The following is a 16313-nucleotide window of genomic DNA, read 5'->3' as shown; positions in this document are numbered from 1 at the left end:
GTGTGTGTGTGTGTGTGTGTGTGTGTGTGTGTGTGTGGTGTGTGTGTGTGTGTGTGTGTGTGTGTGTGTGTGTGTGTGTGTGTGTGTGTGTGTGTGTGTGTGTGTGTGTGTGTGTGTGTGTGTGTGTGTGTGTCGGTCGGGGGCGGGGTCACATTTCACACATAGATCGAAGAAGAAAAGAGGGCTGTGCTGTGCAGGGGAAATGCTGCTATGAATGGGGTGTTGGGTGAAGGTGTTCCCAGGGCCAGGAGGACAATAGACAATACTCCGCACTGCCCATATGCGTTGCTTTTTCCATTTAAGGCGTGTGTGTTCAAGAAGGCAGATTACAAAAAGTTTTAAGTGAAATTCCATATAAATCGCCCCAACCATCCTCTCCGCACACACACACACACACACACACCAGAACTTTGCAGCCAATATAGGCTATGATTTTTATCATAACCGCATTATGATAATATAAATAACACATTTAAGATGACGACCAAGACGAGATCGCCCACGTGACGAAAAACAGTTGTGTGTCACATCACAAAACAACCGGCGTGTCTTGTTTCCACCCAGAGCGAGTCAGTGACTGTGTGCGAGGCAGAGCCAGCCAGTGACGGTGTGGAAAGGCAAAGCGAGTCAGTGACGGTCTGCAGAGCTGGGGAGACCAGGAGGGCGCGTCTCTTCTTAAGGCGCCACCGTCGGTGTGACAGCGTTCACCTTGCCTCTCTACCTGTGGATCTCCTCTCAGCAGCGGACTGAACCATGGGCGCTGCGTCCAGCCTGCTGGATGAAACCACGACCACCTACATCAAAGGTAACATGAGATCTTAGAGCAGATCGTCCGTGCCTCTTGGATGCGGAGGATAATCTATGAATTAAGTGTAGAAACTTTCTACTTGGTGGTTTCTTGTCGGCTAGTAAGAGTTATTTTAAAGAAATCGCCTACAAGTAGTTGTGTTTTTCTTTGTCCTGTGATTTAAAGTGACGTGTTGGTAATGTGGTTCAGTGAGGTGTGTTCGAGATTCTGGAGAAGAACACAATGAGGTTGTCTGTTGTCCGAATAAAGCCAGGTGTAGCCTATATACAAGCTTTAGTATAGCCTACACTTAGAAAGCAGAAGGCATTGCAATTTGTTTCCTTGCGGGTTTTCCCCCTTGATATTTGCGCTTTGCTTACTGATGAACGGAATGTGTTACAGACCACCAAGAGAGGTTTGTGAGCTGCTGGGACCAGTACACACACCCAGTCTCACTTCATCAGCTGGACGCGTGGACGTTTCTCTGAGCAAAAGCAGAATATTGAAATGAACAATTCGGTATAAAACCCCATTTGAACTGGATGCCCCTATGCAAACAGTATCAGTAGAGAACTTCGATTGCTGCATTTAGCCTTTATTCCTCAGGGTGAATCAGATCTCTCTGGCCTTTCAATCCAAGGGAGTGAAAATGAAAAGTGGAAGGACCAGTTATACCTGCTGGAGACACACACACACACACACACACACACACACACACACACACACACACACACACACACACACACACACACACACACACACACACACACACAGGTGTCATGGCTAGGGAGCTGGTATCCCAAATGTTGAGGACATCTCTACAGTTCTTTATCTCGTGCTTGTGGTCTATTTTCTCAGCTGCTATTTTACTAGTAGGCGACTCAACTTATTGTGTCTCTGCTAACCCCAGCAGCCTGTAATACTGACCGGTCTGCAGAAAGGAAGGAAACCACCATCAATGGTTTGTACTTGGGGCCACCTGTTGTTTACTCAACTTGGTGACTGACATGAGACTAAAGCCCATATTTCTCAGTTTAACGGCACCATCAGTCACATAACCAGTTTGGTCAATGTGCAGTATATAACCAGACGTATGGCACATTAACTATGCTAGTTTGTGGCAGGCAGAGACCTGGGGGGTATACAACATGGCCGTTGTGGTTAAGTCGTTTCATAAACTATATTAGAGCTCAGCTCAGAAGGAAACTGAGCTATCTTCATATCTAGAGTATGCCTGTCCTAACTATCGCTGAGTGTAACTGTTTGAAGGTCGCATGGGACACTCCTTCTGTCTTTCTGAAGAGCTTTTAGAAGCAACCACTCCCAAAAACAAGCCATTTTCCTAAGAGATCCTCGGAGATTACGCGCTTGGCAGTATCTACATGAGCAGCTACCATGTATTTGTTTATATATGCTGTGTGTGTGTGTGTGTGTGTGTGTGTGTGTGTGTGTGTTTGTGTTTGTGTTTGTGAATATATATGTATGTGTGTATTAGTTGAATCAGTTTTATATCAATTTGAAGGGTAAACATAAAGCTTTGGAAATAGGAACAGAATACACTGAGATCCAAGTCTGTTTCTTGCCTCAACAATCTAATAGAAAGGATCACGTAACAATTCCCTCTTCAGACATTTAAATGGTAAGATACATCTTCCATTGTATGTCAGCCAGTCCTCTGCCTCATTCAGCACTCATCATGCACTCTGTGCCACACCCTGTTTAAAAGGATGATATTGATTGTCTTATACTACGATTAACGTCGATTTTAAATGATGTTATAGTCTTTAAAACAAGAACCTTCATTGAGACGGGTTCTACGCAGGCAGCTCATCCTTGCGGTTTGCCACATCCAGAAAGTGTTTTAAGGGCAATAGCAGAGAGTGTGGTCTGCCAGGTGACACGCTAACCTCATCACTGTGAAGAGCAGAAGCTAGGGAGCCACCATTTGTATTGACATGCAATAAGTGAAAGAGTCACTATTTCTGTCATCTTGCATTCATAATAGTATACATTCAAATACATATTTATGTTGAATGAAATTCCATTACCGTTAATACTATGTACTCTCCTTGCTGTTGTTCTGAACAAATTCATCCAGTAAGCAGTGCATTGTTACGATAGATACAGATGAACCAGCAGCAATACGCCTGAAAGGTATCCATGATGGATATTATCTATACAGCTATCCAGAGTCTAATATTAAACCAGACAGTTAAAGGTTGCAGACTCCTCTAGCGTAGCAAAGTGTTGATCTGTGCCCATACTGTTCAGGTAAAGCAGCAGGTTTTTCATGATCCTTACAATTTAGGCATCATATCCTCAGTGAATCAAACACACCAGTTTATTCTTTGTTGTCTGGATTTTAAGATGTTTATTCCTTTTGATTTGAGGGGTTGTGGAGCGAGTGTGCTTTTATGCAGGAAATATGAGACCCCATACTTACCCTAATCCATAAAGAGGAAGGGATTGTGGTATTTAGGAAACACAGGGGCAGTTGTTACCTGTGGTGGAATAGGGAGCCAAGCAGGAAGGACGGAAGGACGGAAGGACGGAAGGAAGGAAGGAAACTAAAAAGAGCCGTGGTTCCCAGCCAGAGGGTAAAATGCCGTCAACACTTCCCTGATCTTAACCCGCATTTGATCATATATACATTTGTGACATTCATATAACATTCCAAAGAATCCAACCGAGGCTCAAGACATTAAGTTCATGACAGTAACGTCATTCAATGAAATGTCTAAGGCAAGCGTATCTCTGTTTGACTGTATATGTAGAACCGTTCTGTCTCTTCATTGGTTCTTGGGAGACCCGCATTGCCACCAGTGGTGACGTAACGCCGTCATGGGGCAACAAGCATGTTATGTGGGGGCAACAAGCCAGCAGAGCAGGTCTCTCCAGTGAAACAGGGTGTAGCTCGGTACCACCTCGTTACAGAGGACTAGCATTCATACCACACACACACACACACACGCACACATCACCAGAGCTGCCGTGGTAAAGGCACAAACGGCTCTCACTGGGCGTGGCTCAATATTCACTTACTATTAATAGCCAAATCGGTTAATTAATGAATCCGTCAAACCAGTTCTGCCACATGCCAACTAGGGCCCTTACTGGGCTCTGATATCCAGGGCCGAGGTAGGGGTGGAAACCTGTTTAGTGCCCAGTTGGGAGGTTCCATGCAGAGCAGGTGACCCATGCCGCAGCCATGTCAGAGCTATCTTTACTGTGTGAGGTGATCGTTGAACCTGTGTGCCTGGATTGTCCGATGCACCACAGGTGTGAAGCGAGTCTATTCAGTCTGACTCCAGCCAGGTGAGGCTGCTTCAGCCAGCCTTCGTCCACACCCTCCACAGTGCAGTCTCATGGTCATTAAATCAAGACGAGCTCCCTCCCTAGATGACCCTCATCGTGACTGGCCTGACCGCATACCTGGCAGAGGTCAGCAGCCAGGATGTGTCTCCACTGCCATCCCTTCTCATTCGTTGAGGTGTGGTACGCAGCGTCCTGGACTCCTCTGGGTTTGCATAACCCTTTGAAAGGGAAAACCTAGATCACATCGCAGGGCCATCCTTTGCATGGAGGCTGCAGAACAATCAGGACAGAGCTCTCACAAGGCATTGTTATGTTAGGCCTAATAAGCAGACTGCTTTTGAGATGACATCATTTGTGATCTCATTACTCAGTAGGGGGCAGACAGCTTTACGTTACCCAAGGCTCGAATGGTTGTTGCATCGTTCAAAACAAAAGGTCTCTGGGAATATCAGGTCTGCACATCTATAACCTTGTTCCGCAGAAACCTAAGGACAGAATGTACAGGGCAGAGCTGTGTGTGTGTGTGTGTGTGTGTGTGTGTGTGTGTGTGTGTGTGTGTGTGTGTGTGTGTGTGTGTGTGTGTGTGTGTGTGTGTGTGTGTGTGTGTGTGTGTGTGTGTGTGTGTGCGCGCGCGCTCACCATGCTGGGAGGCGGCCTCATTAGGGAGAGCCGGGGGGGGGGGGGGGGGGGGCCGGCGGGTCCTCCAGCCGTCCAGCTGGTGGAGAGGAGGCCCTACCTCCCTCATGGTGTCTGGTCTCCCCACAGCCTCTCCTCTGGTCTGTGATGGACTGGTGGCCTCCCTCTTCTTCTTCTCCATTTTTAATACGCTGATTATTATTTTATTGTTTGTTTTCTGACTAGTAGGCACTTATAGGAGATAATGGCATCGGGCACAGCTGCTAGTAAATAAACACACACACCACACACACACACACAAGCACGTCCGTCTCTGGTTTTGCATAGCAGATAGAGACCAGCGCATGATATCGGGTTGTTGTTATGGCGCCGTTTCCATAGTAATGTGGTCCCTCATGCCAGGTGTTAAACATCATGGCCTTACCGCAGTGAGCTCAGGTGATGACTCCTACTTTTGTTAAACACGTATTTAATGTGGAAGAGGGAGTTTCTAGAGACCACAGTCGCACAGGCAGACGGGGGGACTATGATGGGATACACGCTATCAGGAGAGAACTCGTCCCTTTGGAGCCCAGAAGTCAGGGGATGGAAAGATGGAATGAGCGATGCCTTGGAAGGATTCTAACAAACACTAATTATAAACTTTCTGTAGACTTCAACGAGCCAAGGAACTATCAAAACCAAGTTATCCATCTTTCCCTCAACAGTGAAATTGTTTTGGGTCACATTCACATTCAAATAATACAGGTAATACAATATATACATTTAAATGCATTAACACAAGCAATTATCAAAAAGAGAATGTCAATGGTATTGGGAACAAATGAGAACATGTAGGTCTCGACAACATCAGGGTCAAGGTTCAAACCCAATCTGAAGGGGTTGGAAAGCTGTAACCTTTCTAAAAGCCTGAAATAAGAGTCCACTGGGCCTCCAACCAAAAATGCTGCTCGCTGCTTGGCCTGCTGAGTCGATTTGGGTTGCCAGGTCATGTTCCCAAAACAAGTAACGAAAGTCATAGTTTCAGTGCAGACATAAGAAAGTAGAGTCAGCACAGCCAGCAAGGCCAGCTTATCCACCCGCCCACAATCAGCACAATCTACAGAAGTGTGTACCGGCCAGGGTGGCTTGTATCTCCCATCAGGGAGAAGCGTGATGCTGCTGGGATCACTGGGACTAGGGCCCCATCAGGTAGGAGCGTGATACTGGGATCACTGGGACTACGGCCTCATCAAGGCATGCTGTTTGTTTTGTAGCTTGGCAGCACGCTCCCTCACACTGTGGGACCAGTGAGCATCTGGGCCCAGGCTGGCGGGGCGGTCCTGCCCCAGGAGAGGGGCGGTCCTGCCCCAGGAGAGGGGCGGTCCTGCCCCAGGAGAGGGGCGGTCCTGCCCCAGGAGAGGGGCGGTCCTGCCCCAGGAGAGGGGCGGTCCTGCCCCAGGCTGGCGGGGCGGTCCTGCCCCAGGAGAGGGGCGGTCCTGCCCCAGGAGAGGGGCGGTCCTGCCCCAGGAGAGGGGCGGTCCTGCCCCAGGAGAGGGGCGGTCCTGCCCCAGGAGAGGGGCGGTCCTGCCCCAGGAGAAAGGCGGTTCTGTGGCTGAACAGCCACTGATCACTGGTTGGATGCGGACTGTTAGGGGAAAAACCGAATCCTTTTTGGATCTGTTTTAAGAATTGGGTCCGGCAGGAAGCATGGCCTTTGTCAGGCAAATGAATGATGACGTTTTAATACAACCATGCAGATATCAAGGTGCTTATTATTTTCCCCGTACCTAAAAGCATTCAAACGTTAAAGCATTTAGAAGTTCACCTACCGCAACATCAATCATTAATCTTACCTGATACCCAACATTTCCGTGTTATTAATCAAACTCTTGGCTCTGCAGCCTCTCGCTCTTCCTGTTCAGTCAGCAGTTGCTCCTATTCCGCTTGAATGAGTGAATGCGTGTCAAACTGTGCAGTCCTATCGATTACCTTATGTGTGTCTCGTTCTTTTTCGTGTGTGTGTTTGTGTGCTCCTCTGCAGGCCAAGCTGAGTCTGAACTGAAGGCCTTTAGTCCGTTCTACAGGAACCAGTACTCAGTCACTCACTTCTCCCGTGTGGAAGATGAACTGGAGCAGCAGAAGCAGAAGGCCACGCAGCTCCTCAAGCAGAGGGTACGCCCACGCTGCTGCAGGCTGGGGATCTGTTCCACTGATCAATGAAACACTAGAGGCCTAACGTGTGTGTGTGTGTGTGTGTGTGTGTGTGTGTGTGTGTGTGTGTGTGTGTGTGTGTGTGTGTGTGTGTGTGTGTGTGTGTGTGTGTGTGTGTGTGTGTGTGTGTGTGTGTGTGTGTGTGTGTGTTAGGAGTCCCCTGAGGCCGGCGAGGTGCTGTATGAGGAGGCCGTGCTCCACTTTGACGAGGGCAGGAAGTGGAGGGAGCGCTACATGGTGGTGCGGGCCAACTACTGCCTGGAGTGCCACGACAGCCTGGAGGTAAACGGCCTCAGCAGAACCCAGAGCGCCCGCGTGACCGCGAGGCAGCACGGGCTGAAACGCTTCTTCTTTTGAAAATATCACCTTTCTTTCAGATGTTCTTCGTAGTGGCGCTCTTTTCTTCTCCTCATATCTCCTCTTATTTTGTAGTCTTTCATCAAAGGTGCACCGGCCCGCCACATCCTTCTGCCTACAGGGGGCGCTGTTCTGACCACAGAGGAGAAGTACATGGCCATGGTGGACAAGTGCTTCCCTGACTCCACCAGCAGTAAGTGCAAACTGAATAATTAATAACAATTCCAGGATGGGAATGCGTTTACTCTCCCACCTAGCTCTCACGTTGAGATACTCCTCTAATACCATCACTGCAGCAGGCCTTGAGGCTCCATGCTCCTTCTCAGGTAGAACCATGTTGTATTTGTGTCCCAGATGTGAAGGAGGAGTTTGCCCCGCCCCTGAACAGTATGCCCGGGCAGTTCCCAGTTTACCTGCGTCTGCCCTACCGGAGGGACTACTACTTCTGCTTCAGACTGGAGGCCCGGCAGGCCGGCTTCCTGTCCATCCTCTCAGCCTGCATCCGCCACCAGAACCAAGGTGGGGCGCACCACCACACTCCTACACTTGTACCTTCATCCCAGCAGTGGGGTTTATTAGTGTTGAGCGGGGAGCATCTAGTCCCCGACTTCATTGCGAAGTCAACGAGCGTGTTGCCCAGCATACACGCGTGCTTTCAAACGAGGCTGGCCGTTACCATGGCAACTGACTCGCACGCCATATGAAGGAATCTCAGGTCGCAAGAACTCAAGGATTTCCTTTTTGAATGAAGGTGTTCAAAAACGGGAACTGGGAAATACACAAACGAATAACCTTTACAACAAGTCAACAGTCGCACGCAACCCACAAACGACTGAACCACCGACCTCGCCACCGGTTCTCTCGCTTCGACCGCAGCCTGACGCAGGATGACTGGAGGTCTGGATGTGGTTTTGCTGTTGTTCTGGCGATGACTTGACGTGTGTCTTCCTACGATCCCCAGACTTCCTGAAGAAGAAGACCTGTGAGGTTCAGGCCTTCCTCAAAGCCATCCAGCTCTACCGGCAGGAGAAGGGGAAGTACGAGGCGTGGGACATGATGATAGGCAGTGACGTCAGGGTAGGTCCCCGCCAGCCGCTCGCACTCTCTCCCGTCCTGACACACACACACACACACACACACACACACACACACACACACACACACACACACACACACACACACACACACACACACACACACACACACACACACACACACACACACACTCTCTCTTTCTCTGCCTGGACTATTAATTGGATGTTTTTGCCAATTTATTTGGTGTCACCTCCTCTGGGAAACGGATAAAACCCGATCTAATAGAAAATCACATCCGTGAATAATTCATCCAATGAGCCAAACATCCAAACATGGCGTGATTCTCCAGATGTGCGGGGATCCTGCCAGAACGTTGGCCTGTCAAACTGCTCATGCATTCTTGACCTCTGAGTGCATGCGGGGCGTCTGAGGAACCCAGTGTGACTCAGTCTGTGGAAGAGAATCATTTAACGATATCCGTGGATGAGGACAGATGGGAAAGAAACAGATGTAATCCCTGAGTGTTTGCTCTATGCAACGTTACGCCCGATCAATGGAAGAGAGCAACAACCCCCAGGGAAGCGGGAAGACCAGTCTCTCTCTCTCTCTCGGTCTCTCTCTCTGTCTCTGTCTTACTCCTTCAGAAGTGGGGTTGGGGGGGTACTCATGCTGCAGCTCACTATAGCGCGCTGTATGTTGTTGGTTGGGGCGGAGGTTCTGACGGTGCTGCTCTAATGAGCTCGGGGTTGGAGGCTCCTAGAATAGCTGCTGGAGGAAACGTCTCCGCAGTGACCGGGGCTCCCATTGTGTTCCCCTGTACACTGCTCCACCAGGCATTCCATTCACTGTGTGTGTGTGTGTGTGTGTGTGTGTGTGTGTGTGTGTGTGTGTGTGTGTGTGTGTGTGTGTGTGTGTGTGTGTGTGTGTGTGTGTGTGTGTGTGTGTGTGTGTGTGTGTGTGTGTGTGTGTGTGTGTGCAGGTGCTGGCTAACCTGGTGATGGAGCAGCTCCTGCCGACGCTAGAGAGAGACATGCTGCCGCGCCTCAAGGCCAAGAAGACGGAGAAGAAGAGAATGTGGTTCGCTGTCAGTCAACCTCTTTAACTCGCTGCTGTTTGAACAGCTGGTAACCAGTTGGTTAACTCATTAACCTCACTAACTCGCTGCTGTGTAAACAGCTGGTTAACTAGTAAACCTCATTAACTCACTGCTGTGTAAACAGCTGGTTAACTCGTTAACCTCACTAACTCGCTGCTGTGTAAACAGCTGGTTAACTAGTAAACCGCATTAACTCACTGCTGTGTAAACAGCTGGTTAACTTGTTAACCTCACTAACTCGCTGCTGGGTAAACAGCTGGTTAACTAGTAAACCTCATTAACTCACTGCTGTGTAAACAGCTGGTGAACTCGTTAACCTCACTAACTCGCTGCTGGGTAAACAGCTGGTTAACTAGTAAACCTCATTAACTCACTGCTGTGTAAACAGCTGGTTAACTCGTTAACCTCACTAACTCGCTGCTGGGTAAACAGCTGGTTAACTCGTAAACCTCACTAACTCGCTGCTGGGTAAACAGCTGGTTAACTCGTTAACCTCACTAACTCGCTGCTGGGTAAACAGCTGGTTAACTCGTTAACCTCACTAACTCGCTGCTGGGTAAACAGCTGGTTAACTCGTTAACCTCACTAACTCGCTGCTGGGTAAACAGCTGGTTGAAGAGGAAGGGCTGCAGAGACGGAGAATAGACCCGATTCAGCGGCAAACAGCGTTGCTCTCATAACACTAGCTACTAGTTACTAAACTAACATCCTGCTCCTCTGAGCTGGTTGATAGTTTAGTTACTAAACTAACATCCTGCTCCTCTGAACTGGTTGTACCTCACAAACCAGTTCCTACTCAGCGCTTCATCATATCATTTCATGATATGATGATAATTAAACAAGATTAGACAATGCAATAAACTGACCTTTGCAGATCAACTAAAGGGCCCTTCTCGTCCCGTGTCAGACGGTGGAGGCCTCGTACATCCTGGTGCAGGAGAACCTGATGGAGGGCATGTCCTCGCTGAAGAAGGAGTGTGACGCCACGGGCCGCCAGCAGGAGGTGCTGATCCACTCGGACATGGACCAGATCATCAGCTCCAGAGCTCTGCTGGAGGAGAAGCTCAGAGGTGGGCTCAGGTTACCTCAGGGTCCCCAGACACAATGCTCAGGAGGCTGGGCACCACAGGGCTCTCCCCCCCCGCCCGACACCCCTCTGGGAGGCCTCAGGCGCCCTACCACGACCACATCACCAAAGACTCACACACACCCCAGCACACACACGCACGCACGCACGCACCATGCACGTGTGTGCCCCGCCCCTGCTGGCAGTGTCTTGTGTGTTGCTTGGTTATCTCTGATGTGTTTCAGAGGAAGGAGATCAGCTGACCGCCTTAGTCGGAAGCTGTTATTTATAAAATTGGAGAATTTACCTCAGTTGTTGCCAACCTTTTCAGCCTTTTATGTGCTGTACATTTGGATTAATAAACCAAGCAACAAAATGCATAGTCAATGTTTGACTTTATAGCATAATAGGCTTTCTTTAATCAGGTTATTGGACAGAACACACGGAGCAGCTGATATATTATGAATATAAAATAATATGATACACACGCGCGCACACCTCTCAGTGGAAACCAAGCTGGGCTGTTCTTCCTGTTCAGTGGAGGCTGAAGGGTATACGCTATGACGTCTCATCTGGGCTGTTCTTCCTGTTCAGTGGAGGCTGAAGGGTATACGCTAGGGTTAGGGTTAGGGTTAGGGGTTGAAGGGTATACGCTATGACGTCTCATCTGGTGTGGAAACCAAGCTGGGCTGTTCTTCCTGTTCAGTGGAGGCTGAAGGGTATACGCTAGGGTTAGGGTTAGGGTTAGGGTTAGGGTTAGGGGCTGAAGGGTATACGCTAGGGTTAGGGTTAGGGTTAGGGTTAGGGTTAGGGGCTGAAGGGTATACGCTATGACGTCTCATCTGGTGTGGAAACCTACTTTAGACCAGCCCACCATGTTTTACTTTTACATGACATTTAATAAGTTTACCCTTTTGTTCAAAGCAGCTCTTTTTTATATCTTCATTATTGTGCATTCAACAATGTAGATATAACTCAAGGACTGGAGGAATCATTAAAGTACATAAAATAAATCAAACCCTAATGGCTTAAATGAATGTTTTTGTGGTATGCAAACACCATTTATATTTAAAGGCATGACTGAAACAAGTTCTAATCTCAGATATGTTGCGGTTTGTCTACGAGCCAGAGACTTTCTCCAAGTTCCTGACGAGTCGTCAGGTCAAGCACACAGAGCCCTGGGAAGCCCTCATTACATTACCGTCCCAAACGACTTCCAGAGCAGAACACACAAATACCACCGTCGCAAGTCTAGTCTTCAGTTCAGTTTTTATTCATATTAGAACCAGTGATTTAAGAGCTATCATTTGAGTGTGATCTGTTAGAAATGCCATAGCCAGTGTGAGTGAAACAATGCTCCGGCTGCCTCTTTATGAGACAGCCGGGGGACAGCTTGGGGATTCCTTCTTGCTTATCATCATTATTAAGCTCAGTGGCGGAGAAACACAGGGAGATCTGTCCCATCTGCCCTCTGTATATTTTAGATTGTAGCTATTTAATCTCTATCTGAAATGCCTTTACAGTTTTTTATTGATTCTCTTAAACTGCGTGGTTAAAGGACTCTCTCTCCCTGCAGCCAGCGTGCTGGAGCCGGCAGAGGGCTTCAGTGCGGAGGGGGTGCAGCCGTACCTGGCCTCAGTGCTGGAGGAGCTGATGGAGCCCATCAGCTCGGGGTTCCAGGAGGGCCGGGGGCTCAGCGAGGCCCTGATGGACGGCCTCTGTCAGGACCTGCAGACCAACGGCGTCACGGACGACCTCAAGCAGGTGGGCTGAGCTCTGAGCGCTGGAGGCCCTGTGCTTCAGATGAAGAACCGTCCTCGGGTGTCTTCTGTCAGGGCTACTTCAGGAGGGCTGGAGACAACCAAAGAAGTCTTGGTCGACTGATCAACCGATTGGTAGACGGTGGAAATATGATGTTAACACTCAAAGCCTATCAAGTGTTACAAAGGAAAGGTGACAGAGTCCTAAAGCACACAGCCTGAATGTTTGCCAACCTCTTTTCGACGACATGCCATGCAGTTTGGTTTTATTCACCAACCTTTCTATAGAATGAGATGACTTCTTCCAAATGGTGTCACTTTGCGTTGAGCCGATAAAGATTCAGTAAGACGGCCGAGCACTTTCCACGATGTCAGCTGAGAAGCGCACACCTGCACAACGGACCTGTGGAAAAGGGGTTTAGTCTTTGTCCTGTGCGGTCGTCCAAAGAGGATTTGATAGGACACCAGCATATCCACCATCCAGGCCCACCAATCAGAACGCGTTGGCCCCATCGCTCCGTCTTTCAAAGTCGTTTTTATTCGTCCATTTATTAATCGCGGTAACAGTCAAAGGGATTCAAAGGTCCCTCATTATACAACCCCGTAGGCCTCTCCGTCTAACCATGTCTGTCTGTCTGTCTGTCTGTCTGTCTGCAGAAGATGGCCCAGATGTCCAGGCCCAACCTGCTCAGCTGTTACCAGAGGATCGGCTCCCTGAAGGAGAAGCTGCCTCACCTCCAGGAGCGCTTCGGCTTCTCCAACGTCAGCAGCCTGATCCACAGCGCGCAGATAGACCTGCAGCAGGTAGAGCAGAACACACACACACACACACACACACACACACACACACACACACACACACACACACACACACACACACACACACACACACACACACACACACACACACACACACACACACACACACACACACACACACACACACACACACACACACACACCCTTAAGATTCATTTTCCGTAAGACAATTGGGCCAGTGTGTGTATGAGTCCGTACAGGTATACTGTGGCTGTGGTTCTGTCTGAGGGGTTCATCAAGGTTTCCCCCAACTGGTTGATTACCTCCTAGCTAATGGAGAACGCGGGCTACACCTTTGAGCTGATGCTGCAGAAGGTGATCCAGGACCAGCCGGAGCAGGCGGCCGCAGCCATGGAGAAGGCCAAACACCGAGTGCTGAAGGTGGGTGTCCTAACGAGGGTGCCCTAACGAGGGTCCACTCTGTGGAGCTGGGGGGCCCAGGGTGTTCGCTGACTGTGTGCTCCCTCTCTCCAGCAATACGACTACGACAGCAGCACGCTGAGGAAGAAGCTGTTCCAGGATGCCCTGGTGGCCATCACCCTGCCCCACATCAAGAAGAACCTGGCGGCCGTCTGCAAGCCCGTGAGAGAGAGACACACACGCACACCTACACACACACCTACACAGACACACCTACACATGCACGCACACACGCACGCACGCACGCACCATAAGGACCTCTGTCCTCTCAGGAGCTTCAGCGTCTGGCGCAGTCGGTGGACGTGGACCACGCCCACTTCGTCCACGTGGAGAACGTCTACGAGAGCGTCCTCCTGCAGACGCTGGACAAGGAGGTGACCAAAGGTGAGCTCCTCGCTAGGCTGCCCTGATCACTGGGGCGGGGCTGTTCTTTACCTCATACTACAGCCACTAACCCCCCCCTCCAACCCCCAGTGGTGAAGGAGGCGGCCAGCCTGAAGAAGTACAACCTGCTGAACGACAGCCGGGACCTGCTCAGCCAATCCAGCCGCTCCAATATCTTCGGCTCCGCCCCCTCCACCCCGGGGAGCCCCGCCCGGGGGGGGACCCCCATCACCACCCCGGGGAGCCCCGCCCGGGGGGGGACCCCCATCACCACCCCCTCCAGCCCGGGGAGCCCCGCCCGGGGGGGGACCCCCATCACCAGCCCGGGGAGCCCCGCCCAGGCGGGGTCCCCCATCACCTCCGCCCCGCCCCCTGAGCCCCGGCCCAGGACCCCCCCCGGGCCCCCTGCTCCTCTGGTCCCTGAAGGCCTCATCACGGCCCCCCCCGACGGCCCCCGCACTGTGGAGCCGCTCCCGGGCGGGGGGGCCGCAGCAGAAGGTGTAGCGCTCCAGGGGGTCCAGGGGCCGGTCCAGGCCGCCCCGCCGCCCGGCCCCGGGGGGGTACGGAGCGCAGACGACCCCCCCTCGGAGCCGCTCCCGGGCGGGGGGGCCGCAGCAGAAGGTGTAGCGCTCCAGGGGGTCCAGGGGCCGGTCCAGGCCGCCCCGCCGCCCGGCCCCGGGGGGGTACGGAGCGCAGACGACCCCCCCTCGGACCGGCCTGACGACCGAACCGAAGACACACCCCTCCTCGACGCCGACCGCGCCCCTGAAGACCCCGCCCCCATCGCCGCCGCAGCAGACGCCCTCATCGCCACGGTGACGCAGCAGGTCACAGCCGTAGCGACGGCCGCTCCGGAGACAACGGGCGAATCAGACGCCGTTCCCGAGACGACCACGGAGGATAGCCCGGAGGCGGAGGACGAGCCACGGCGGTCACAGGAGACGCCCCGCGACGCTGGGGAGAGCGCCGCGGAAACCACAGAGGAAGAACCCAGCGAGCCTGCCCCTCCGCTGGAGGACCAACGGCTGGAGGCTGAGGCGGGGGCGCCCTCTAGTGGCGCGCTGATGGAAACAGCAGGGAGTGAGGGCGGCCAGCAGGGGAGTGACTCCACCCCCTCAGAGCCTGTGGAGGGCGGAGAGGCCTCCACGCCAGAGGAGGAGGAGGAGGAGGAGCAGCAGCAGCAGCAGCAGGAGGTGGAGGAGGAGCAGGAGCAGGAGCAGGAGGAAGGTGAGGTCAGCATGAGCTCAGCGGACCCCCAGGCTGAGGCTCCTGACAGCCCCCCCGTGGAGACCCCCGGGGCCCCGGTCCCATCGGGGGCCGACGGCAGCGCCGGCCAGGAGGCCGATCAGACTGTGGTGACGACAGACGCCTGTCCCCTGAGGGCCGCGGCCCCCCAGGGGCCCGTGGGCGTGTCCGACTGCGAGCTGGGGGTCATGGACTCCATCAGGGAGATCCGGGACCTGGTGTCGGAGGTGGTGGACGTGGAGGAGCTGCTCCAGCGCTATCCCGACGGCGTTCCCCGGGAGGAGGAATGAGAGCGTTGTTCAACGGTACAGGAGTCACACTGCGCTCATTCTGTTCAGGAGCAAAATGGTATTGCAAATGATATAATATCTATGCAAATTATACATCAAATCAACCTCTTCCATGATGACATAATAAATATAAATGTATACTTTTAAAATTATTTCAGAAATGGATCTCCTTATTTTACAATGTTGAAATGTCATTATTTCCCAGTCCCAGTCCTACTGGGCCTTCACTGCCCAGTAGGGGGGCCTTCACTGCCCAGTAGGGGGGCCTTCACTGCCCGAGGGCCTTCACTGGGCCCCTAGCGTCCAGGGGCCTAAACGCTGCAGTATCGGTCCGTCATGCCAGGCTGGACTCAGGTTGAATGTTAATTAGTCAAACATTGTTCATACAATTACTCAACAGAATATAAACATAACTCTATTGAAGTATATATAAATAAGGTGACATCAAAGGAGGAAAATATAATGTGAAAAACACAAAGAACAAATGTATTGTGCCTATTTGTGTAATAAACACTGCATGCTAACTTTAATCTTCACTGTCTCGGTTATGAAATGGAAAAAAGTGTGTGCCAAACCAGTTGTTCATACATATTTTATTAAAAGTAACACAGAAGGCATCCTGAAACCAGCAGCATATCAGGCACATTGTTCATCAAATACAAAACATCTATTAAGCAGAACTCCTGAAAAGGTTTTGCAGCAAAAGCATGAAATACATTCAATTTATCTTTTTGCATATTCCAAACAACGACATGTTTTCAATGTCCGAATGACAATCGGTCCAGTGTTGGATTTGAACGAAGTGCAAAGAGGTGGAACGGGTAACTCCCAGCGATCGCCCGGCCCGAGTGGAACCACCCGGATCCCCCCCCCCGGCCCCCGGCCCGGTCCGAGTGGAACCACCCGGATC

General features: G+C 51.3%; 1 protein-coding gene across 1 annotated transcript; it reads left to right on the top strand.

Moving 5' to 3' along the window:
- The first annotated feature begins 246 nt into the window (after positions 1-246).
- Positions 247-16057, top strand: LOC130392992 (protein Niban 1-like). The gene is made up of 14 exons (XM_056603553.1): positions 247-805; positions 6762-6892; positions 7085-7213; positions 7364-7481; positions 7643-7807; positions 8250-8365; positions 9303-9407; positions 10327-10489; positions 12062-12249; positions 12903-13049; positions 13335-13445; positions 13539-13646; positions 13757-13868; positions 13959-16057. Exons 1-14 carry the CDS (start codon positions 754-756, stop codon positions 15401-15403), a joined length of 3090 nt encoding a protein of 1029 aa, XP_056459528.1. The 5' UTR covers positions 247-753; the 3' UTR covers positions 15404-16057.
- Positions 16058-16313: the final 256 nt, after the last annotated feature.

This window comes from Gadus chalcogrammus, chromosome 12 (genome assembly GCF_026213295.1).
Source record: "Gadus chalcogrammus isolate NIFS_2021 chromosome 12, NIFS_Gcha_1.0, whole genome shotgun sequence".
Taxonomy (NCBI): Eukaryota; Metazoa; Chordata; class Actinopteri; order Gadiformes; family Gadidae; genus Gadus; species Gadus chalcogrammus.
Note: the sequence above shows the minus strand (reverse complement) of the source record. Positions and strands in the feature narration are given on the sequence as shown.